General features: G+C 35.8%; 1 protein-coding gene across 6 annotated transcripts in view; it reads left to right on the top strand.

Annotated features, from left to right (window-relative positions):
• Positions 1 to 24444, top strand: part of DENND1B (DENN domain containing 1B) — a 171236-nt gene that overhangs the window by 138902 nt on the left and 7890 nt on the right. For all 6 annotated transcript variants that reach the window (XM_052800688.1, XM_052800686.1, XM_052800687.1 and 3 more), the window contains 7 exons: positions 216 to 306; positions 4277 to 4317; positions 5146 to 5214; positions 7751 to 7807; positions 8615 to 8725; positions 22012 to 22091; positions 23283 to 23499. In XM_052800688.1, the coding sequence (XP_052656648.1) occupies positions 216 to 306; positions 4277 to 4317; positions 5146 to 5214; positions 7751 to 7807; positions 8615 to 8725; positions 22012 to 22091; positions 23283 to 23499 (666 nt within the window). The remainder of the gene's footprint in view (positions 1 to 215; positions 307 to 4276; positions 4318 to 5145; positions 5215 to 7750; positions 7808 to 8614; positions 8726 to 22011; positions 22092 to 23282; positions 23500 to 24444) is intronic.

Here is a 24444-nt window from a genome sequence, read left to right as displayed (position 1 = left end):
TTGCATAATATACATAATTTACTTGATCTATTTTAAATACTCTGACATTTCTGCTGCTCATAGTTGCAACTACTCTTGCAAAATCCATCTAAAAGCAGTATATTATCTTTAAGCTGTACGTTGCCTTGAACATACATATTCTGTTATAATGTGCATGCTTAAAACTATAGCACTGTAAAGCAACAACAAAGTGTGACTTTTCCCCCCCCCCCCAGTTTATTGATGGTCGACTATCAAAATTAAATGCAGGAAGAGGATTCTCTGATGTTTTTGAAGAAGAAATCACAGCAGGAGGCTTTTGTGGAGGTACAGAATTAATTTGAGTGTACTCATTTGACGCTTCTTTGGGAACTGTTCAACATGATGATGTCCTCATGATGTCCTGTAAATTTTTCAAGTCATTAATTGTAATACTGCTTCATTGTTTCCATTCATTCTTGGAAAGGTTTTAGCCTTTAACAAATCACTGCTGGTGCACATACTATTATGTATCTCATTATATCAGTATATCAAATGAAGATATGTTTGTTTAATCCAGTAAAATAATACTTGGATTTCAGTATATGATGAAATACCACTGTATTATTTACATTTTTAACTGCATGTTTATATAATATGATACACTCTGTGTAAACTGTATTTTTAAAACAATTTTGAAATTTGTGCTGCTGAACTTTTTCTAGATAGTTATGTTTTCCATAAACACTTCTAACTTTTTTCACATCTAATTATTTCTGCAGTGCAGAAATCAGAATGATTTCCTGAATTTTTAGAGAAATTTTCTTTCTCCAGCAAATGTGTTACTCTAAAAAACCAGGAAAAAATGTCAACATTTATATATCATCTGAGAAGGGACAATGGAAGTTTACCTTCTTCATAAACAAAAATATTATTCCTTGTCTTGTTTCCCTCAATTATGTTCACTGACAATTGTTATAATGCTTTTCACATTAGCTAACGTACAAAGCTAACCCATATAGAAGAGTGCATGCTGAATCCATTCCTGATTATTACAAGATTATTGAATGGATTCCTGTTAAACATTTAGTACAGCTCTATTGTTGTTTGAGGTATCATAGATGCTATCAAAATATTGGATCAAAATATGCATGACACAGCACAAATACTATTTTATGGTCAGTCTTGAAGCTTCCTCAGTAAATGGAGGTTACGTGATTTGAGAAAATCCACTGAGCTGTGTATGGCAGCTTTAGATGGTCCTCCTTTGCAAGACTACCCTTAAATGGGCACATGTAGAGGAGAAGATTTAGCCCCCACAGAGAAACCATCAAGTGGTGCAGAGCCATTCTGCACCTTCTGCAAAATACCTTTTTTATACTTGGAGTACATAAATCCTTTTGTTCAAGATTTTCACTGCCTTCTCCTGCCTTCTGTGTCTTGTGCTATGATCTAGCATGTAATTTGTGGGGTTTTTCCTTGATTACAGTGTGGCTAGTTATACAGAGATTTATTTCTTTTCTGCCTTTTTAGGGTAACTTAACGCTGCTCTGTAAACAGATTTTAGGCACTGAGCATCCATTATTCAGATAGGTGATGTCAGTATTCAGAGTTCGTTTGCTGACTGCAGTTAGGGGGTCAGGAGGCTGCAATAAAACTGCAACAGAAGCTAGATAAAGCTTGTTTCTTGGCGGCGCTCTGGCAGCCTGTGAACCATGTCTCACCTGGCCCTGCTCAGGAGGGAGTGCTCGGCTTCACTAGCAGTTCTCGGTTAGATTGCTCTGTGTGCATACTTTTCAAGTCAGACAAGCCAGGCTGTGGACAAATTGCTTAGGGCACATATTCAGTATTTACATAACTGCTGTCTCATTATCGTTATGAAGTGCAGGGCTAACAATATGTATGCAATTGAGGGTGACATTTTGTGATGCTAATGGGGTAGAACTATGATCTTTTTGCAGAGTTAACTCCTATCAACTTTATCAGGAAGCGCAAGGTTTCAAAAAAACAGGTGAAACCTAGCCTTCAGAAAAGTCACAGAAAGTGTAAGCTACAAGCTGTTAAAAGGACAGGTAAACATATTCTTGGCTATAGAGAGTATAATTTAAAAAAATCACTGAATCAAATGGAAAGTGTTTCTTTAAGTAATCTCTTTTTTAATTTGCATTTTTCCACATATGCAGACATAACTAAACCAGCACAGAATATTAAGCTGGAAATTGGAGGATAGAACTTAGATTTCTGTTGGGGTTTTTTTTCCAGTAAAGTGGTCAAAACTTACTTCCCTGTGACTATATGTGACAAGAAATTTGTCTGCCATCTTCATTACAGTTTGCACTTTTAACTTAAATTTTTATTTTCTGTTACATGTGTTATTCTGTGGAAGTATTAGAATTTAGTGATATCTATCTAATACAAGAATATAGTGATGACTGATTGGCTTAGCACTTGGATTTCTCTTAGAATATATCCACTAAAGTAATTTGTAATCACATGAATTTTACTAAGGCAGTCTTTTTTTTTTTTTTTTTTTTTTGTGTTAGTCTAATATCAATGCTGGTAGTATAAGGAAAACTGAAAAAGTTAAAACCTTTGAACCTTTCTTTTAATAATAATTTATTTTAAGGAGTCAGCATTTTATTGCTAGAGTTTCAGGAGGCTCAACTCTAGCTGAGGATATACAGTGTTAATGTGGCCTTTTCTGTAGATGAGTATCTGTTTTCTTTATTGCCTTCCCTGAAGTCTCTCTACACAACTAGAAGACAGTTAAACTTCTTGGTGATTTTCTGTGATCTCATTTACTGTCTGTAGTAATTTCTTAAGTCATAGGCTGTGACAGAGAAAGCTCAGATGTGGAAGGAGTCATGGTTAAGGACACCACAAGCCATATGATATATGAATATTGTTGATAAGAATTTGAAGTTATGAAATGTCATGTCAGAGGAAGTATTTATGGTTCATTGCAATTTCATTAACACACTAGCAGTGGTTAAATTTCACCTTATTATATGTTATTTGCATGCTACCTTCTCTAGTAGTTCCAGGGAGTCAGATCAAAGAAGTAAAAAATGAGTCATTTTTGCTTTAGGTTGCTCTTTGATGATCTTACTGGAGATGGGATCGTAATGATCATCAGGTTCTCTCCTTTCTAAGTGAACATTGCTTTTATTTGCGCCATCATTCCTGAGAGTTTGGCTGTCTCAAAATTGCTTGAAAAGAATTTAGTGGAATGGGTGAAAGTGCCTGTTACAAGTTTAAACAGCTCAGTGTTTTTCACCTCATTGAGAAACTTGGGAATACCTTTTGCAATGATCTAGTTAGTTCTCAGCCATGTTCCAGAAGAATGTTTTGGCTTTCCACTAGCCAATGCAATAATTCCACTCAGGCCTTAGTAAATTGATTATTGCAAAGCTTAAGAAGTTTTGAGAGCTATTAAAAGTCTAACGTCAAGGATATATCAGTATGGTCCTTTCAAAGTGGATAAACTCTCTGTTTGAAAATTCAGCATTCTTGTCAATGTGAATGTCTTGTCTGGGGTTAGTTATAGTTCACACTACTGGAGTGTTAAAGTGACTGATAAAAGTACTCTAAAACTTTCTGAGGGATCAGGGACCCAATCTTTGGTGTTCAGCTGAAGCACCTTTGGGAAATAGTATTCATTTCTTCATCAAGTGCTCGGTGGAGTTTAACCCTGTCCTTCATGGCCAGCTTAGTGGCACAATAGTCCTCAGTAGTCCTACAGAAGCCAGTAGCTCTCACTTGCCTTTTAGAGTTTTTCCTTTGTGAAAGAAAGTAGATACAGTTAATAATTTAAAAGGATTTTTCCTGCACTGGAGTATATAGTTGTGCCGTAATCCTTAGACTTTTCTCTCATTCTTTTTCCTTGGGATGGTCCATCAGCAGTCCATGTCATTTTTGTACTTGAAAGTTTGTCCAGTGGGATCATTACACTTGATTGCAGTTCATTATATATTATTCTTTCCTTCGAGTTGGTGTTTTTCTTTGTAGAGTTTTTAGCAGAATGTTCCCTTATCGTACTTTTAATTTCTCTTTCTACCTCAGTTAGAATTAAAAACTCTGTGTGGTGAAAAGATACGCTTTTACAAAGAAAATAGAAAACATGAAATAAGAGATACCTACGGGTTTTTTTCTTGATGAACTCATATTCTTATCTTTGCATTCCTTGTCTGTCGGGGAAGAATGAAATTAGTGAATAATCCTCTAAGGGAATTTTTTATGCAGATTTGTGAGGAGGTTTGAAACACTCAAAATGTTGAATGTATGTTTGATTGTGTTACATTTTACATTTCTATTTCAGGAAATTCAAGATCTTATCAGCAGTGGGTACATACAGTGAAGGTATAAACTTGGTTAAGTAATTATAACTGGCCATCCTGTTCCTTAAATCTTTGTCCTGTTCCTTACATATATGTAATGGTAAAAGTTCGTTCATTTGCAAGGAAAATACAAGTTCATTCTATAATAAATAACATGTCTATGGTATATGCAATAATTTTGTGGGTTTTTTCTAGAAGATTTAAAAAAAACCAACCCTCCCATATACAAAACAAATGCCAAAATGCACAAGGTATTTCTGTCTGTATAGTCAGGGATTTCACTGCTTTCTGTATGATGTTACATTCCATAACTGTGAATTAGGTGTGACAGTACAATTTGATATGAAGTTTATAACTTCTAGTAAATAGCAATTTTGTTAATATGGATTTGTGCAGTTTGGCTAGCAGAAGACCCTTTGTGTAACCTTGTTATTCTGCAGGATTAGTAAAATATATTATTTTAGATTAAGAGAATTTTTGTGTGATTAAATGACAGAGTTCTTTCTGTCAGGTCAAAGTATTTCTAAGTTGCATAATAAATATGATAGGAACACATGAAAAATAGCCATAACTTCTGAATTGATTTTGAAATGGTAACAATGAATGAAGACTGAAAATACATCATTCTCTTAGAATGCATTGATAAATGTGTCAGCTATGATAATGACGTACTGTAACCCTTGTGCAGCTGCAGACAGCATGTTGGGGAGGAAACACAGCTGTGGTTATTCTTACTGATTGAAAAGGAAGATTGTTATTTCTTTACAGCACACTTTATTTTTCCTTGCTGTTGTCTTAAGGTTTGACTTGTGTTAAAATGCTACTAAAATACATTTTTTGTCTGTTTCAGAAAGGTGGTGCACTGATCAACACAGCAATGACCAAAGCCACTCCGGCTGTGAAAACAGCATATAAATTTGTAAGATCATCTATTTCACATAAATAATACATAAAAATACCACAACTTCCTAGAATCTTCCATTCTTCCTCAATACTAAAAACCTAAGCATTTTATAAATGTATTTCAGAAAAAAAACTTCAGCCTGTAGAAAGTTTTTTGCTTCATTTGTTTTCTCATATAGCACTAGGATTTAGAGTTGGTTCAGTCTTCCACATAGCTTGTACATAACAATAGACATTTTCAAAGCATCAGTGTACTGTTTTTGTTTCAGTCGTAATACATACTAGAAGCTTATTTGAATATCATTTAGATATTTGATACACAGCTGTAAACTCTTCCTAACCTGATGACAACATGATTAAAATATCGACTCTGAAAATAGAAATTCTCATTTACACAAAGGTCCCTTATTTTACCTTTTTTTAAAATACCTGGTGATATAAAGAAGGGCAATAACCTTTATCACAAGTTTTATACATGTGTTATCAGGCATTGTAAAGTTAACATGAGTGTAAAACATTTTGCAAATGTTACCTTTATATGTAATATAGTGTTATAGTATGTAGTTACACAGTATATAAAGTTAACATGATGTAGAGATCTCTATTCAGAAGAGATACAGTTTGTGCTGGACAAATGGAGTCCTGGCTTACACAGATGCAATTTCACTTTGGCACTAATGCTGAACTATTGAAAAGATGTGTTAAAGCATCAGTAATGTGTGCAGCAAGTCTTTTCTATCATCTGCTCTTTTAAAGATGATACTAGAATACTCACATTTAACCAGATTTAATGCTTATACTTTTGAGCTTAAAAGATCGTGTTTTCAAAGACTGCCTAACCAATAAAGCATGAAATTATATGGTATTATGCAGTATGGAAAAACAGCAATAGTGTAAAATGAAGTGGGAAGTATTTTAAGGTTGCATTTTTAATATATGGGAAAAGACTTTTGGCTTCATTTTTGCTTTTCCAAATGTTTCACTAGTTGGATGCATAATAAGTAGTCCTGAATAAATGAGTACAGCAGTCTAAGGTAGTGTATTTTAAGTAAAGTTTTCAAACAGAATTTTTAATTTTACATCAGTTGAAAAACACAGCAGTCGTGGAGAGAAACAGGTAAATAAATTAAATATACTTCATATTCATGGACTTATTTATAATTTTAAAAATGGTTCATTAACAGGTTATCTGCAAATTATTCTTCTTCAGTTTGGACTAGCTTAGACTGTGGTTACATGATCTTCTCCTAGCCTTCAATTTTGATAATTATGTCCTTGATAATAAAGGTTCTTCAAGGTGAATTTCTGTGTATGCTAGGAAACCCTGGTAAATTTTGTGAGGATCTGTGTGTATAAGGTATTGATATTTATACCCCATTTAATTTCTTATGCTTTTGCCCTTTATGGAGCCTACTACTAGAGAAATAAAATCTGCATTTCTTAATTGCTAGATAACTGATTGATAGCCTTGAGTAATGTGCTTGGTACCATCCCTCAGAGTTAGAACAGAGCACTCCAAAATTCATCCAAATGCTGTGAGCATGATCTGGAAAGTTTAAAGTGGCTCTCAGGTTAGCATCTGCTACATGGCACCCCATTGTGCTGTTATTGAGCTTATAGATGTATGATTTAAGGATCGAAGAGGCTCTCTGACCTCTTGATTCAAGAAAATTATTTTCTTTTTCTGAATTTCCATGTATAGAAAACCATAGAAAAATAGGTGGTTTCCACATATTTATGCCCTTAAGTATATTTTTAAAAGTCCTATTTTAAAGACAACCTTGAAAACTTTTTGTAGTTTTTTCCTATATTAATTTAAGAAAGATACCTTTTCTTCTATAGGGGTTAGGGCTTTTGGTGTCATCCCCCCATCTTTTGTTTTTTTCTACACTCCCCCTTCTCCTCCCCTACTGCCCCGCCCCATTTTTTTAACATAAGTACATGGTATTCTGTATTGATAATTCATTTCTCTATTGAAGAACAGTCTTGGCTGTTTTCTATGCAACAGTGATCCTTGGCTGCCTGTTTTAATACATACAGAATTCTCCCCTAAATAGCAGCACTATGCTGTTCAGCAACACTGGGCGAAATCTCCATCTGCATATGAAATCACTTCATTTCTCTTAAGATTGATGTCGCCCTGCAAGTTGCCAGACTGGAACACTGTAGCAGTCATCTTGAAAATCTTAACATTTTTCCAACATGCCTTGCTGCTAAAATATCCTTTCGAATTTAAAGGACCATTTGAAATAAAGACGTGATGTATGCAACCATTTTTAGCCTGTCCTTAGTAATATTGGAGAATTTTTGAGTATGTATGTTTTCACAGCATTGGCATGCATGTACTGAAAAAAATCCTTAAATATATGGACAAAGCATGAACATATAAAATATGCTGACAATGCATGTATGAAATTTGTATTAAAGGTTACTGCCCTTCTTTATATCATCAGGTATTTAAAAAAAGGTAAAATAAGTATGGCATCATAAAGCATGTTCCATGACTACAGCCAGTGTCTTGCAGGGCTACTTAAGTCCTTTTATTTTTCTAGGCAAAAAATCAGGCAAGGCAAGGAATAAAAGAAGTGAAGAGTAAGTTAAAACACAAGGTATGTAGTACACTTTTTACTTTCTTACATTGCTTCCTGTATCAGTTTGAAGCTTATACTTTACAAATCACATGAGATTTGTGTTTTTAATGACTTTTGAAATATGCTTAGCCCTTTGTTCAACAATACATTTTTCATAACGAGCCCTCTGGCAACTATCTGTCATTCTATGCATCCACTGAATAATCTCTTTATTGTTTGCATATTTTATCATAGAACAACAGAGGTCTTCAAAGATACATTAACAGGATGTATGTTTTCATAAAGTTGATTGCTTTGATATCACAATCGAAGCCTTTGCTTCAAGCTGAGAATTTGAGATGGGAGAGACTTGCAGTAGAATGTATTTCAGAAGGTGTAGGTGTCCGTTTTGGTTTCATAAGATATGTGAACAATGGCAATGTTTAAAAACAAAGGAGTAGTTTCATTTTGCAAAGCAACATTGCAGAAATGTCAGAAAAGGTGTTTTAAGCATTCTGCAGCTGCTTTTCCCATTGAAAATTTTGTTTCCACATAAGATTTTTCTGTAGGGAGAAGGAACTGTTTTTTAGATATATTTTATGCTATTTTAAGAAAACTCTCAAAGATATTTCCTAGACGTTTGAACAATTCATCTTTTAAGTGACAATGTTGATAATTCATCTTCTTGAAAAGCTAAATTTTATTTTCTTACTACAGATGGTATTTTCATGACAGTAATAGATTGTGGCAAGATAATTTTGAATGCATTCTGCATGCATAATATGGAGGGTACGTTTGCAGATAATGATTATAAATAAAGGAATTTAAATCTGTTTTGTTGCGTAGGAGAGTGAGGAAGAGTATGGAACTTGCAGTGCTGGTGCAGTACAGACTGCTCCCGTCTACCCATTGCATTATGAGAAAAGAGCAAACTCAGAAAAACGAAGACTGGCACAGGTAAGAGACCTGAAACTTCTGTTTTTATTCACGTACATATGAGGAAAATTTTTTGCCGCTTACAGTAATGCATTGTGAATCTGTTTAAGATTATTTTACTGTCTGTGTTTGGATAGTGTGATTAAAAGGCTATGTTTATAGAAATACTGCTATACTGCTTGAATGGAGGAAAAATGCTATTCGTATTTCATCCCTGTGGAGAGGGGAAAAAACAGCAGATTTATAAATATGGGTCTGAGATTTAATTCTTAAATACTGTTTTTGATAAAGGCTTCTCACAGCAAATACGTTCTGCTCTATTCACAGGTCTGTGTTAAGCTATCTTTTTTAGTTTCTTATAGTGGGGCACATTAATTTGGTATTTCTAATAAATTGATTTGGCAGTCATATAGCCTTAACCTTGCTCAGATAGCTATGATTTATTGTTTTATTAATAAGTCAGCTAGTTAATATGGTGCCAATCTCTTGTCCTTTTGTTCTCTAATCCTTTCTAGTCTTGACTTGAAGTAACAGGTGTAGGTGTCTCAACTTTGGCAAGTGTTCTAATGGCTTTGGGTTCATTTTGACAGTTTTATTTCAATGATATCAATAAAATAATTTTTGTAACACTTTTTTTCTGGGAATAAATACCTGCATATATACATATTTTAATGTGTGGGTATATATTTTTACATTATATTGTTATTGCATGTTTTTAATACATGCAATGAATGTTTATATATGGATTTTTAATGCATGTATCTTTCTCATAGGAGAATTAAGTATAGAAATTCAGTCCAGCTGATGTAACAATTGTTTTTTTACTTTAGATATTGCAATGATAAAAATCCAAATTGTCTGTTTAATCAATTTGATTTTGAATTAGTTTTTATCCATAATAAATATAAAGTTTGTGAAAGTTAACATAGAACTGATATAGATTATTGCTAAATGATTATGAAATTGTACATTAGTATTAAGTCATTATTTTTAGTAGGGTTATAAATAATACAAAGACTTTCTGCTTTAATTATTTAGGCAGGTTTTACTTTGTACATGTTTTTGTGATCTCTTAAAGCTAGTGATAAAGTTTTAAACAATGTGCCCTCAGTATATTTTTATATACAGGTGGCTGTGGTGCTTGCATTCTTTTAGGAACTTGTGTACAATAGATTTTCTTCACTGAGTATCAGAAGGGAAGGTATAAAATTCTAAATGTATGAGTATAGAGCTCTAATGTTAATAACATGAATGGTTCTTAAAATATTTGTTTCTAATAGATGACTGTCATTTTAATGTATAGCAACTTCCCCCCACCAAAATAATTTGATAATGTGAGGTACTAAAAAGCTTTTAATGCATTATAAGCCAACATTCACAGATTAGTGTAGGGAATCTACAGTTGTATGTATCTCTGTAAGTATGTAACACAAATGTACCCTTGTAGTCAGTGAATTTTTGTAGGCTGCTTTTATTAAAGAAGTCTGCAGCAATTTACTGATATGGTAGTGCTGTCTACTGTTAGGTACAGGAGTCTAGGGATACAAAGGAATATAATTTACCTTGGTACAATTAAACGTTTCTTTTGAAGGCCTGTGTTTGGACAGGACAATTTAACTTCTGTATGTTTTTGTGTTTGTACAGCTGTATACTCCTAAATCCTTCAATATCATTGTTGCTGTTTCTACCAGATGTCTTTTAGTTTTGAAAACAAGATAGGAGGAGTACATATCCATCCATAGTTTTGTTTCCACATATACATATACACATGCATGTTTATGTATGTGTATACACACATACATATACATGTGTGTATGTAGAGTTTGTTTACTAACAATAGGTATATAGAGTTTGTTTACTAGCAAAGCTTGTAACTAATAGCCCCGCAGTTTTGCCCTGCTGTAAACCAAAGGTCCCGTGTCTTTTCCCCAGCTCTAGTCCCAAGTGTCTTGTGCTCCCAGTGGGCAGGAAGGAGCAAATGGTGATTGCTCCCCAAGAACTCTGCTCTCGCACAGTTTCCTTCGCTTCTCACTCCAACTATTCCCAATTTTACCTCCTCCCCAAAAGGAAACAAACTAAAACAGTTCTAAAAAACAATAGTCTGCTGTTGCTACTCTGGTTTTTATTTTTGTTCTTGGTAAGTATTTGAATAAGATAACATAAATGCAAGTTCTTTATGAATAAGTGGTGATTTTAAACTTTACATCCAAATAAAAATATATATTTGTATTCACAAGTGCATGTATATGAGAGAGACTATGTTTGATCTAGTACTGAATCTGCCGTTTAAAAGAAGTGAATTTCACAGATTCCTATTGTTGTCAGGTTTAATCCTTTTTTCTGTTAACTCTTTATCCTGCAAATGAACCTCTCCACCCAGATTTCTAAAATGGTGCCCATGAGTGTCTATAGCAGTATAAGGAGAGTGCTAACGTGCAGTTCATGCACTTTTGATGTATATTTAAGGTAAGGACCAGATATTAAGTTGCAATGTCAGTGTATTTGAATATCCCCCCTAAAACTTAAACAAACAACAAACAAGAGAGCGATTGCTTTTAATGGTCATCTTGCTTCCAAACAAGAGGAACCTCTCCACTTTATTACTCTCTTCCTTACTGAAAAATTTAAAGACTTGTAAATATAACAATTTTGGTGTTATATTTTATGTCATGTTAGCTGCATGCATGGAGCTTTTCATTCTCCACTTCCTGGAAACAGTTAAACATAAATACTGACTAATAGTTACCTAAGATGCTGTAAAACATATTTACTTTGAAACATTATGTATGATACGAAAGTTTGCTTCACTGTAAAAGATCTTTTTAATACTTGGTTCATAACAGGATTTTGGAGTCTGGGAGGATGTTTGCTTTGCAATAGGAAGTGAATCTGCTTTTACCCCAACAAATAGTAGTTTGTATGTGGGTCTGCTAATTAGTACGGTTATTTCCTGTTTTGTTGATGAGGCTTTAATAAATGTCAAGGGTACAGCCATGAAGATCTCCCAATTAGGCTTTGCGTTTGTAAAACCCAACCCCTTTGCTTTTGTGTGAAGATGACAGTTCCAACTGCAGCCTCAGCCTAACAGGGCTCAAGGGAAAGGGTACTTCTCTGTTTTTATTGAAAACAAGGCCAGTTTGGCCCACGGAGGATACCAGCACTGGTCACAGTGCAGAGCCGTTTTTAACAATGAATATTTACTAAGCTCTATCACTGCTGTCACAGTGGTTTTATTGTGGGGGGTTTTTTCCAGATCAGCAATAGACTTTAAAAAAAATTAACAGTAAATCAAAACAAATTATAGCATGTAAAATAGCTGTCAAAACCTAATCAGAGGATAAATAATTAAATGTGTTATTGCAAACTGTAGTGATCAGCTTGCCCTTCTATAATTTGCATTTTGAATGTCTTTCCTAAAAAAAGAAATAACGGAGTGCACTCATATGTGCTTGTGTGCACGCGCGTGCGCGCACACACAATTAATCTTTGCCTAAGATGAATTGTTCTATCTCTGTAATATTCATTTGAGCTTACTCTTGCTTAGGTTAGCTGTTCTAGGCTTTTTATACGTGTGCGAGCTTAACTATATTGCAAGTCAACATTAACAGATGGATTGCCCTAAGCAAGGGAAAACCACAACAACAAAATCTAGTGAAAGTGGAGGATTGAAGCTTTTTATTGTTAAGCCTTATTAAAACGTTGGCATGTGCACTGCTGTTAACTGTTTCATGCCTAGATCTAATAATATGTCCCTGGTATGTTTTATCTCCTACATTGATTAGGTATGTAGAAGATAGAAGAAATTACCAGCTAAATTTTTTGAAATAAAAATTAATGCAAGCGTGAGATTGCTTCAACTCTGTTTGTGGTATCTTGCCAACGATATTGCTGAATTCCTTTAACTATTGATGAGGAGGGTATGGCAGTGCATGTATTAGGTTACCATGCATTCAGTTTTTGCATAATCTATTTTAATTCTGTTCAATTATATGCTCCCAGGTAATGCAGATTTCTGGGTAGGTGGGCCTAAATGCAGTGACAGCTCTATAAAATTGTTCCAAATTAATATCTAATTAAAAAGACAGCATTTTTATTATGAACCTGGATAGAATGCCAAGAAGATCTGTTTGATTTCATCAATATGATCTTTGTAACTTTACTGTTATATCAGGTGATAGGGTAGCTTATTAAAAATGGAGCATTTCAGGATGTCAGTAGTCCTAATGTATTTAGTGGCTAATAAAACATTCTTGAAGATTTGCAGAATACCAAATAAGAGCTACCAGTTCACTTTATAATTAGCAGTAAGTTAGCAATGCCCCCTTGTCTCTAAGGAAATACATGTAGTACCTGTACCTTTAGGCATGCACTCCCTTGTAGCTGGAATGCAAACAGGCATTTGGATTCTAAGTGTGGATTTACAGGGAATCCCTGTGTGTTAGCACTACTTTAAATGTTCGTATGTCGAAGAAACCAAGTGAACGACTTCCCATGACTTTGCAGGATCTAACTACAGTGTCTAAGGAGGTTTTAAAAATACTTTGCGAAAGGTAATAAAAGCCATTAGACTAAACTTTTTTCTTGGTATTCTCAAACAGAAGAGAATTACCATTTTTTATTCTTTTTTTAAAAGCATATTGCAAATGTAGCTCTTACACTTTTATTGAAGTATATCCTAGTAACTGGACAATATGTAATTCAGCTTGCAGTAGGCGTACTTGGCTTCTGTTCAACAAAGATAGCAAGTGTCAGGCAGGAAGATGTGTTCAGAATAACCTTACCTTCAGGAGTGCCCCATTTATCAATACCCCTACAATGGCCAGTAAAATAAATGACATAATCATTAGCTACAAAGGGCTCACAGTAAGTGATTACCCTCCTAACCTGAAAAAGGTGGTGAGAGTGGGCTATTCTGAAGACTTTTTTTTTCCCCCGGGAACATAAAAGAAGAGAGGAAATGCTTGTGATAATGCAGTGCTGAATATACATAGTCTGTATAAGGTGACTGAACCCTTTAAGAAAAAAAATTTTAAAAAAAAATCATGCAGACACCTCCACAATAATTTCAGAAACATAAAAGCTCTGATTAAGGGCATTTACCTGTATTTGGATTCAGATAACATGCTTGAGATCACATCTATGCATAGCATCCACAGATAATACTGGTTATATAGCTGGTGGTATCTTCTACTCTCATTGTCTAAAATATTACAAATTGACAGATGTCATAAACAGTAAGAGCTAGTTTTTAATGTAAATCACACTTTATTTCTGTAAGATAGTTTTGAAGTAAGCTTTGGTTGATTAGTAAATTCTGTTTCTTTAGCTAATGTGGTATAATTTGGAAATATTGTAGATATCATGAGCTTCCTTTAATTTGGAGAAAAATCTTTTGTCTTGGTGTGTCAAGTAAGATCTCTTCATTCTGTGAAACAGATTTCCTTTTAATTAAAAATGAAAAAGGTAGGCAGCAAAAATTCAAATTCTAGATTACGAGAGTGCCCTCTTGTGGCTCTAATACATTTCCGAAGTAGTACAGGCACCCATGTATCCTTTGCCTTGTATAAACCTTGCTTTTTACAACAGAAGATCTCCTAAAAATCAAGCAGTACTTCCTTTATTTTTTTTTAACTGAAAGATTATCTGGATTTTGTGCAACGTAAACATTTAGATGCTTTCATGTATCATGCATAATTTTATTTTCAGGAATATACACTACCAAGTAGAGGTATAATTACAAGATTGCTCAAACCTCCCCCCCGCCAAGAAGATAGTAGGTATGGTCTCTAAACAGTGACAGTGACTGATTTTAATTTAGTCAGTGAACACATTTAAAGAAAGAAGAAGCAGTGTAAGTTTGAAAAGCTTTTTATTTCAGTATTTTTATTAGTGTGAGCTCTTTCCTTTTCTCTGCCCCGACCTCTTCTCACCATGGTTTTAAGTGAAGGACTGTTGCAAGTCTCCGCAGCAGAGTTCTGCCGTTTGTTCTGCACCCATAAACCAGCATAAACCTTGTGGCTGCCTGTTCTTTGAGTTTTGCATTAAACATCACTTGAGAAATCTCTCTGCTAATTACCATGATTCCAATTTAAAAAAAAAAAAAAAAAGGAAAGATAGGGTAATGGTCAGGAAATCGCTCTGGAATTTTTTGTTACCCTGTGGGCATTTAGTGGAATGCTTGGTTTTTCAGGGCAAAGTCATCAGCACATCTGCCCCTGATTTATCCTATTGAGAGAGACATTTAGACAAGCAAAAAGTTTGCAGATGCTTTTTCTGGCTATTATTGTCACCTATTTTAGTTTTTTAACAAATAGAAAGGCAGCCTTTCTGAGGGTCTTCTACAAACAAACGAACCATACTTGTATGTCTACCAAGGTTTCTTTTTTCTGAAGGATCTGGAAGAAAAATGCTGTTTCACAAAGTACCTTCAAAACTGGATGAACCTTACTGTCCTTAGTAGTTAATTGAAATAACCAGATTAGTTTTCTCATCGGGAGAATTTATTGACATCTTAATGTAACAGTGGTATCTTCTGCTTCCATTTGCTGTGTATCTTCTGTCTTCCACGGGTCATGTTTTGGCTCCACCTAGCCAAAGCAGGGAGCTGGAAGAACCGTCAGCCAACAGTTGGGACCTGCATCCCAACTTCCATGTTGCTTTTGCCTTCTGGCCTGAAAACTTGGAGAACACAATGTGATGTCTAAAGCTTCAGCTCTAGTACTGTATGTTCCCTAACCTTTTATTTCTCTCTCTAATCCTGTACCTAAGAGTGAAAAAAATAAATAAAGAAGTTCAATTAAAGAATAAAATTTGGCTGGGGGCAAAAGGAGGGAGAAGTAGAAGAAACAGGAAAAGCCTTTCCTGTAGGGATCTCAGTGTCTCTGAATGTGAAAGCCCAGATTCAACCCATCTAATTGTAGACACTACTTAAATGCTGAAGTTAGCAGTGGTGCTGCTAGCCTGGGCTCTTTCTGCAGGAAGTGGAGAGAGAGAAGCATGACCAAAGGGCAACTCAGCCCACCTAGAATCAAGATTGCATCCTGATGATGCCTCTTTCCTGCTGTTTATTGTCTAATTTAGGCCCTAAAGTATCTGAAATAAGTGAGTAGCATCCAAATCCAAGTGCCATCCGTGTTCCCCAGCACCTTCTAGAGAAAGACAATCTTTGTTGAGCAGAAGACTCCTACTGGTGTCAAACAGGAGGAGGGACTCCTCCTTGCTAACTCTTCTGGTTGGAAGCCTTAGACAGACATGTGCTTGGAGTCAATATTTCTGTTCCTAAGGCGCAATCTTTTTTTCCTTGCAAATGTGATTATTCTGTCTGTTTTCAAGCTTCATACAGAGCTTCCCTCAAATAGGTTCTTCCACTGTGCATAGATCTGATGGAGAGAGTTCAGTGCTGCTCAGGTTTTTTCTCTCTAAAGTTCTGTGACATTTGGTGTTTTCCATTAAATATTGAAGTCTGGAGGTGTATGATGTTTGTGTTTAGGATCACATCCCCATTGTACATTTTAACTTCAGTTGTTTTGGTAAGTTTTCCTTTGAAAATGTCACACGTGATCTGCAAACAGCACTTCCAGCAGTGATTTTACCATGCGATAGTTCTGCTGATGTAAGGATATGATGCACGTTTTTACTGGTGAAATTGATCTTTCAGTTACCTCTGTTTTACTTGCTTAAGAGTTGTATCAAATAGGCAGCGTGTTCCAGCCAGACCAACTGGGTTTACAGCTGGTTTGATTCATTAAAGTCACACACTGTGCACCTGAGTTACTTCCAGTAACTTCTCTTGACTTTCCTGTTACCTCAAAAACATGTTCCCTTTTCTGCCTTTGTGCATATGGACATTCCCATGCCTTTGTGTATATAGACACTGATTAGTTTTTCTTTTCTGACACACGTTCCCCCTTATCTTCTTGCTCCTCTCTCCACTGTTACCCCCTCAACCCTCCGTTCTGTCATTTCCCTTCCCTCTAATCACTGAGTAAACCTAGGATATTAATAACCATCAGAAAAGGAAAATAAGTGATATTATTCTTAGTTGTTTTTTGTAACTGGAAATTCTGCCTGATGAATCTGATTCTTAAAGTCATCTACAGAAAAAATTCCATAAAGAATACTTGTTTATAGAAGAGCTGCTCACTTTAGTTGTTGCAAATGATACTGAAAATCTCCATGTCTATTTTAAAAGACTAACACTTCTGCTTGTTGCCAATTAAAGTGAATCCAGGCTGCCTTCGGATGGTGCACTCTTTGCAGCTAGAACGATGTGTGGCACGGTGCCACAGCGTGTCAGCTGAAAATGGCCGGTTTTGCTGCGAATAGCCTCTGTGCCATTGAGAAGAATGAGCGAGATCTGGCTGTTTGGAGGTGATGCCTGACTGTGGGCAACGTGGGGCCTCGGTCTGATTCGGGGGGCCAGGAGATGGTGCAGGAGATTTTTCCTGAGGGAAAAACGGTCTGTGATTCTTCAGAGAAAATGGGAGTTTATTTGTTGTTTTGGAGGAAAACGTAACCATTTCTGAAAAATATTTGCAGAAGCATGATTAATCTTTAAAATTCAAAAGCAGTGTTACGTAATTCTCAAGTATTACCCGTGTTCAGGAGTATAACATACATAAAAGGTAGGAAGGTTAGAATTTGTTAATTTTTCACCACAGTAATTCGGAACATAAATAATTATAATGGGCTATCCATGACTAAGTATCTCAACAAATTTATCATCCTTACTTACAATAAATCCCTCAGCATGGATATTAATGTCTCCTTATACTTTACAGAAATCAGTGGAGATGTCTGCATTACGGCTTACTTGTCATTTCAAAGTACTGTGCCCATACTCTTATCTACACATTTCTGGTTGTCTGTGTCTCTAAACAGATTTTTCAGGATTTCCTGCTCTTGCAGGCTCTTTATTATCACAGAAAAGGATTTCTTTCTGTCATTGGGAACCTACTTTTTTTGTGTATCTCTGTTTCCCTATGATTTGAATTAACAGGATCTCGGAATTGATGACACTTTTGTCTCATGACATACCGCTGTGGATGTTTCCGACTGCTTCATGTTTTCCACATGCGTCATCTATAGGTCTGAGTCTGTTAAAGCAAAGAAGGTTTCCATCCTAGGAAGAATGAAGAGGTTTTTTTATTTAACATTAATAGTTTTTTAATTATCCATGAGTCCTGTGTTATAATAATAATAATTTTAAAAAATTTTAAAAGCAAATATGGCATCTTAGATAATATCTATTTAATTTATATCCAGGACAACTTTTCTGATACCAGAGCATTATTTCTGTGAGGCATCATTACTTTTTGTTACTTTCTGTGAGTAAAAGCACACAAGTAATTTTTTGAAGGGATTGTTTCTAGAAATTAATCTAGAATTATTGCTTGCATCTATCCTGGTCCGGTGTCCATGTAGCTAATTGGTATCCCTAGAACTACTTTAAGCTTGTGGTTGTTTGTACTATGTCCCAGAAAAAGAAGGGCGTCGAAGAAGAGAAAGTTTACAAACTGTACTTCTTTTTTATCTCTCTTTTTTCCCCTCTTCCCCCGTCAGTCTCCATCTTGTGGAGTGTAATGTGAAGTACTTTCCTGTGATTTCATTATCCATTGCTTTAGGTCACCGTCTTTAACTGGAAAGGAAGGCAACAGGTTGTACTTAACTAGAAAGTTTGATTGAGGGATCTTTTGCTTCCCTACTGGAGGTGAAGCCATAATTATGTCTGTGATTGGGTTGTAGAGGAGGATAGGTACGATAAAATACTGAACCATAAATAATAGTGGACTTGTATTTAGTTTGCTTTCTCTTACTGAATGAATAATCTTTAAATTTTTAAGAAAAACGAAACAGTACTTCAGAGATTTAAACCGAAGTAAATATTTCTATTTTCTTGAAACTTTATACGTGTTGATATATCGAGTAGCCAGTAAATGTGAAATTGTATGTGTGCTGCCATTTATCAAAAGATTATTTGTTTCGCACTTTGAGGACAATTAATAGCAGCAGCCTTGTTAAACTTCCTGCCTTAGTATCGATCAATAAGCACTCATTCCAGAAAGCTGTGCTTCTGAAAGGTCTAGCATTAAATAAAAAGCTGACATTTCAAAGATTGACTTTCATGGCCAATCAAGAATGTAACCATCTTACATTTAAATCCTTTAGCATTCATGTATTTTGTCTACATTTTTGCACCAAAGTAGTACATTTTGTGAGGCTACCAGCAAGCAGATACGCACAGGCTTGATGGTTCAACAGTGGCTTGTAGTGAGCATGAGCTTGTTGTGTTTAAGTATGTTGAACTCTCTTATATTCTGAGCAAGATGAGAGATGGGTTCTTGTGGTGCAGTGTACCTGAAGATGAGAAAAATCTGAAATAGCAGAAGTTCAATCCCTGTTAATGTTTCAGTATAAAGTAGATACATTAAATAATAGATTTGTTATGTAAGCAGAACTAGTTGGAAGAATCAAAACAATTGAGTACTTTAATGAAGTTTGTTGCTTTATTTTATAGAAAAAAACATGACAGCAGTCTATTAAGACTTTATAAAGTTCTGGTGCAGCAAGAAAGGAGTGTTACCATATCATTTCTTGCAGTAATAAATTTAAATGGTCTGGTTGTTATTAGAATGCTGATCAGGAAGGAAACAGAAGTCTGTCCTTTTTTCATAAAAAGGTATAAAAAAGGTTACACACTTCAAAATGCAGAAAAGACAGAAATTAAAAGCTTAAATAACTGCAAACAGCAGGGTACGTCAGTAATGGAAGGACTTCTTAAATGACTTTGACAGCTTTTGCAGGTGCACGTACTATGTCACTTAGGCTAGTGGAGCATTGAAAAAGATTTATGGTTCTCCTTTTGGAATTTATTAAGAGTTTCTCTCTTTCTTTTTCTTTCTTTGCAAAGCAGTCTGGACATACCCCTCCCTTGCAGTCGTTTTTATTACAGCTCCTAGAGGAAAGTCATCTATTCAAAAACATGTGTTGCTTGTTGTCTCCATGGCTAGCTCAGAGAGCTGTAAACTCTGGAAAATGTTGTTCTTTACAGCCAGATATTTTCCTTTCCTTCCCCTTTTGCTTTTTTTCTTTGTATGTAAATCCCATTTTATTTGGCTTAGTTCTTGAAAGTCTTCCTGTATAATTTTGTACCCTTAAACATTTAAATTGGTAACAAAAGTATTTTTTCAAAAAGAGTGTCTGACCATCAGGAACTAGAAGGGGTTTTTTTGTTTTGTTTTGAGTTGGGGTTTTTTTAGGTTTATCAACATATGCTCTGTTATATTCTTTTATATGATGTTATTCTTTTTTTCACTAACATGCTTGCATAATACTGTTTGCAGTTGCTCTGAGGGGCTACTGCTATGCCTTTGGTGTTTGCTGATTCTAACTAATTTCATTCAGTTCCTGATTCTCAAAGACACAACCTTTTTCTCTTTCTCTTGTTTTCTCTGTTTTCTTCCTCCCTTCCTCCCTTCCTCCCTTCCTCCCTTCCTCCCTTCCTCCCTTCCTCCCTTCCTCCCTTCCTCCCTTCCTCCCTTCCTCCCTTCCTCCCTTCCTCCCTTCCTCCCTTCCTCCCTTCCTCCCTTCCTCCCTTCCTCCCTTCCTCCCTTCCTCTCTTTTCTTTTTCTGGAATTTGCCATCTGTGCTCTTTGAAACTTTATTTACTATTTTGACAAATCAGTGAGTATTATCTTGTGGGATTTTATTCCATTGACAGAGTTAATCCATCTACAGATGAACAAGTGTCAGGTTTGGGTTTGTTTTCTGAAATTTCTCAACATTTTTAAAGAACCTTCTTTCCTGCAAAATCTTGTCTTCATGTTGGTTGAAGTAAATGTGGTGGGAGCATGTAATTCTGATGCAAATTCCAAGAAAGTGAGACAGAGACAGGGGGTTGCCCTCCTAATAATTCTCTCATTTTCTTTCAACTGTTACTTGGCATAACACGTTAAGAACCACGTTTCCTCTTTGTGGACAAAGAACTATGGAAAGTGTTATCAAAACTTACTGCTTTAATTAAATCCTCTCTTGTTGAACAAGAACAAATGTGTCAGTCTATAAAGAGTGAACACTGAGACATTCCTGACAATAATGGGGCAGGGGAAGTTACAGAGAGTGTCCTGGTACATGTGTAAAGAGTGTGTACAGTGTAGAACATCTGTAATAGGTGATGTACTGAAATCCTCACAGTACAAGATTTCCAAGTTCCTTGTAGTCTGAAATTAAGGCCATATTTCTTCCCCATAAGGGGCTTGTACATTTAGGCATTTGGTGAACTGCATGATGAGATGTGGGCAGTAGCACTTCTTTTTACTTGTGTATGATTTTCTTTAAAGTTAGCTAACACTGCTTTCCCTTTGCACAAATTCTATCCATATGTCTTTAAATTATGGCCAGTTTTCCAACGTTCAGAATCTCTTCAGTGGATTGACTGCCTGCATAGTTAATCTTTGCAGGTTTTTAATAGAAAACCAGTATAAGAGATGCACAGACCTTAAGACAGTCATTTGTGAAGCACAAGTGACTAAAATTCCTGACTTAAATGTTCTGGTCAAGATAGAGACTTTTTTTCAAGTATTGTAAAAATCTTTAGCCTGGTTCTGTTTGCTAAATAATAATAATATGATATGACAGGTTAGTGAGTACTCAGTATGGTAGTGTGTGAATTTACAGCACACCAGCTACTCTACACAAGCTCCCCATGGGACGCTCTGAGTGTACGCTAACTTTGAGTTAACTGTAATTTACAGCAAATTATCCTGCACAAAGGCATTTTTAGTGCACAGTTTTCAAGCTGGCGTACTACTTACTCTGCAATTCTGTTTAACACCCTAACATAAATATAGCTATATAAGAGACTCCTGACTTCTTTTGTATTTGCTACTTCAAAAATCCATTTTTCTTCATGCTCAGCACGCCACATCAAGCAAAACTTGGCAAATATTTCTATCATAAAGTAGTAAACCACAGTGCTTTTTGTCATGCGCTTGCAAGAAAGGGGAGGTAGTAGACTTGAGTGATGCTTTTCTTCCAATAGCCAGTCTTCTGCTAATCAAGGCTTTGCATAAATAATAAGGCACTCCATAGGCCATGAAGAAAAATGGTTCTCATGCTCTTTGATTGGTGATGCTTGAGGATTTCACATCCTCTTATGACAACCTTTAGAAGGCTTGATCAATATGTGGTTTTCCTCATCAAGTGCTCAGGAAGTCTTAATGAGTGAAGTGGCAGCTAGGCTCCAAATAAGTAATGCTGAAATAGAAAAAAATAAACAAAAATTATAATGTTAACTTTCTATCCTCCAGACTCGTTTCAACCAGCGCCTCAGTAACCAGGATTTTGCCTTGGATGAATATGACGATGATGAAATGGAGAGAACAAGCAAGTAAGAAGCCTCTTTGGATGTGTGTGTATGTATGGAAAAAGGGTAATTAGTGTTATTCAGCAAAGTTGAGTTTGTGTGACACATTTTTCTTCTGTCTAGGCTGCTATCTTGATTCTTGGCCTAGATTATGTCAAGTAGTTCAGGATTAAATCTGTTTTTAAAAGAGGGACAGGCTAGTATATCTTTTCATTATAGTGCCTAGAAGAGCTTGACATAATCCTCAGTCTTCACAGACTCCAGATAAAAAGATAGACTACATACACAAGCAGCAAAATAATACTTGTCAACATGGTGGGCAGTGACCACAGCTAATCTATTCTTTAAGTCTTGTGTCATGGTCATGAGGTTTTCTGAAGGGTCTGAAAGAGAAATACTGCCTTGTGAGTTTTATATCAAGGTCTTCCTATGTGTGAATTAAAGGAAAATCATAAGTTGAGGCTTAAGCTGCATTGAGGCATTCTCTGATGTAATTTAGACTATTTTTGATAATGAGCATATGGATATAAACCATGAGGGACCTTGAAAGCAAAGTCAAGCAACTTAAGCCATGATGCTGTAGGGAAGAGGGAGCTACTGAAGTGTTCAAAGGATATCATTAAAACAGTGACCCATGGAAATACCCTTTGTAGTAGTATTCTGGGTAGACAGAGATAGGGAAAGACTGCAGTAGTATGGTGGACAGAAGTAAGGGTATTGCAATGAATGAAAGAGAAAATAAGAGACAAAAGCACCAGTTGTTCTTGCAGATAGGCAGTACTCCAGTAAATCTGGTCGTGTGACAGAAGAGTTGCAGTATGAGAGTCTTGCCACTAGAACAAAGTATGTGGCTGGGTCAGCTGGAGAGGTGTAGCAACACTGACCTAAATATAAGGTGTAGACAAGGGAAAAGAGGAACCAATTTTTGAATAACTGTAAAATTTGGAGGGAAGATTTGGGAAGTCATATTAAAGGTGACTTGAAATAACAGTTGTAGTGGTTGGGGAAGAGCTAGGAGACAGGAAAACCATCTAATGGTAACTGCATCTCCATAGATATCATACATCTATGTTTAGGAGAATGCTTGAGTAGAAAGAAATTCTGGGTTTGTTCCCTTTCAGAAGTCTTGGAATGCGTTCTCCTACTTACTTTCAGAAGTGGCTGTAATAAAATGGTTTTTATGTTCCTGGCTGATGGAGAAGTTTTTGTTTTCAGGTTATCATCAGAAGACAGTGAAGAAGCTTCTGCTTGCTTTTATGATAGTGATGATTCTGGTGAAACTGGAATAACTCCTCAGCATCAAGGAGAAATGGACTTGCTTGGGGAGATTTTGGACACACTGAGCACACACAGTTCAGATCAAGGAAAGCTCTCAGGAGCAAAAAGCCTGGATTTCTTTAGGTCAATGGATGACATTGATTACAAGACTGCGGTTAGTCTTCTGCTTTCATTTGAAAAACAACTCTAATCCCCTTATAATGGAATCCTGCACCTGTGGAATCAGCAACATGCAGTTCAGACACTGCAGCATAGTCCGTAGAATTGCTAGTGTGTCTTCCTAGGGCTACGTAACAGTACACCCATGCTAGCCACTGCATGATGGTTTTCCACCAGCCAAGAGATTGGTTACACCTTTGTCCAGTCCACCAAGTCATCCTGGAACAGTATTTTTCCTTTATAACAGTAACCACATACAGACCTGTGAATAATGTAATAATTTACTTAAATAGTTTAATATTGTATTTAGCTATTCAATCTGGTATTTCCAGAGCTGGTTTTAGTCTTTTTTTATGCAGTTTAGAAGGTATTTATTTCCATTTTTACCTTGCATCCTTAAACTAGTCATAGTGATATGGTGATGTTTCTGTCTTATTAAGTCATGGGGTCCGTGTGGTAATTGCACCTGAAACACTGCTAGAATAGTACTCCAGAGTTTTCTAAGAGGGCTCCTTGATCCTTTTTTAGGTAGAGTTGCACAGGACCTGTACTGTAAACCAACCGCTTGCCTACAACTTTAAAACCCTCACCAAGTCACTGCTGTGATGTTAGCCAAAAAAATGTTACTGTTTTTGAATTCCAGCTCATATCAGCTGTCCAACATTTGCTTTTGCTGAAAGAGATCTTATAGTAGAAGATTCGTTACTGGAAGAGCAAATTCTGATGCAAATGTTTTAAAAGCTTGTAAAATTTTATATTATGAGTGTCACACAGGGGTCACATTAATTAAATGCCCATTTTTGTTTGTTTGGCCCCAAAAACTTAATATTGAAAGTTGTTATAAGTAATTACTGAAGCAAAGAGGAAATGTCATCTGGTTTTAGTTTTAGTCTAGCTCCTTGTCATATTATGGGTACAAACTAGCAAAGTGTGTCTTTGT

Source organism: Harpia harpyja, chromosome 11, assembly GCF_026419915.1.
Source record: "Harpia harpyja isolate bHarHar1 chromosome 11, bHarHar1 primary haplotype, whole genome shotgun sequence".
In the NCBI taxonomy this organism is placed as follows: Eukaryota; Metazoa; Chordata; class Aves; order Accipitriformes; family Accipitridae; genus Harpia; species Harpia harpyja.
Note: the sequence above shows the minus strand (reverse complement) of the source record. Positions and strands in the feature narration are given on the sequence as shown.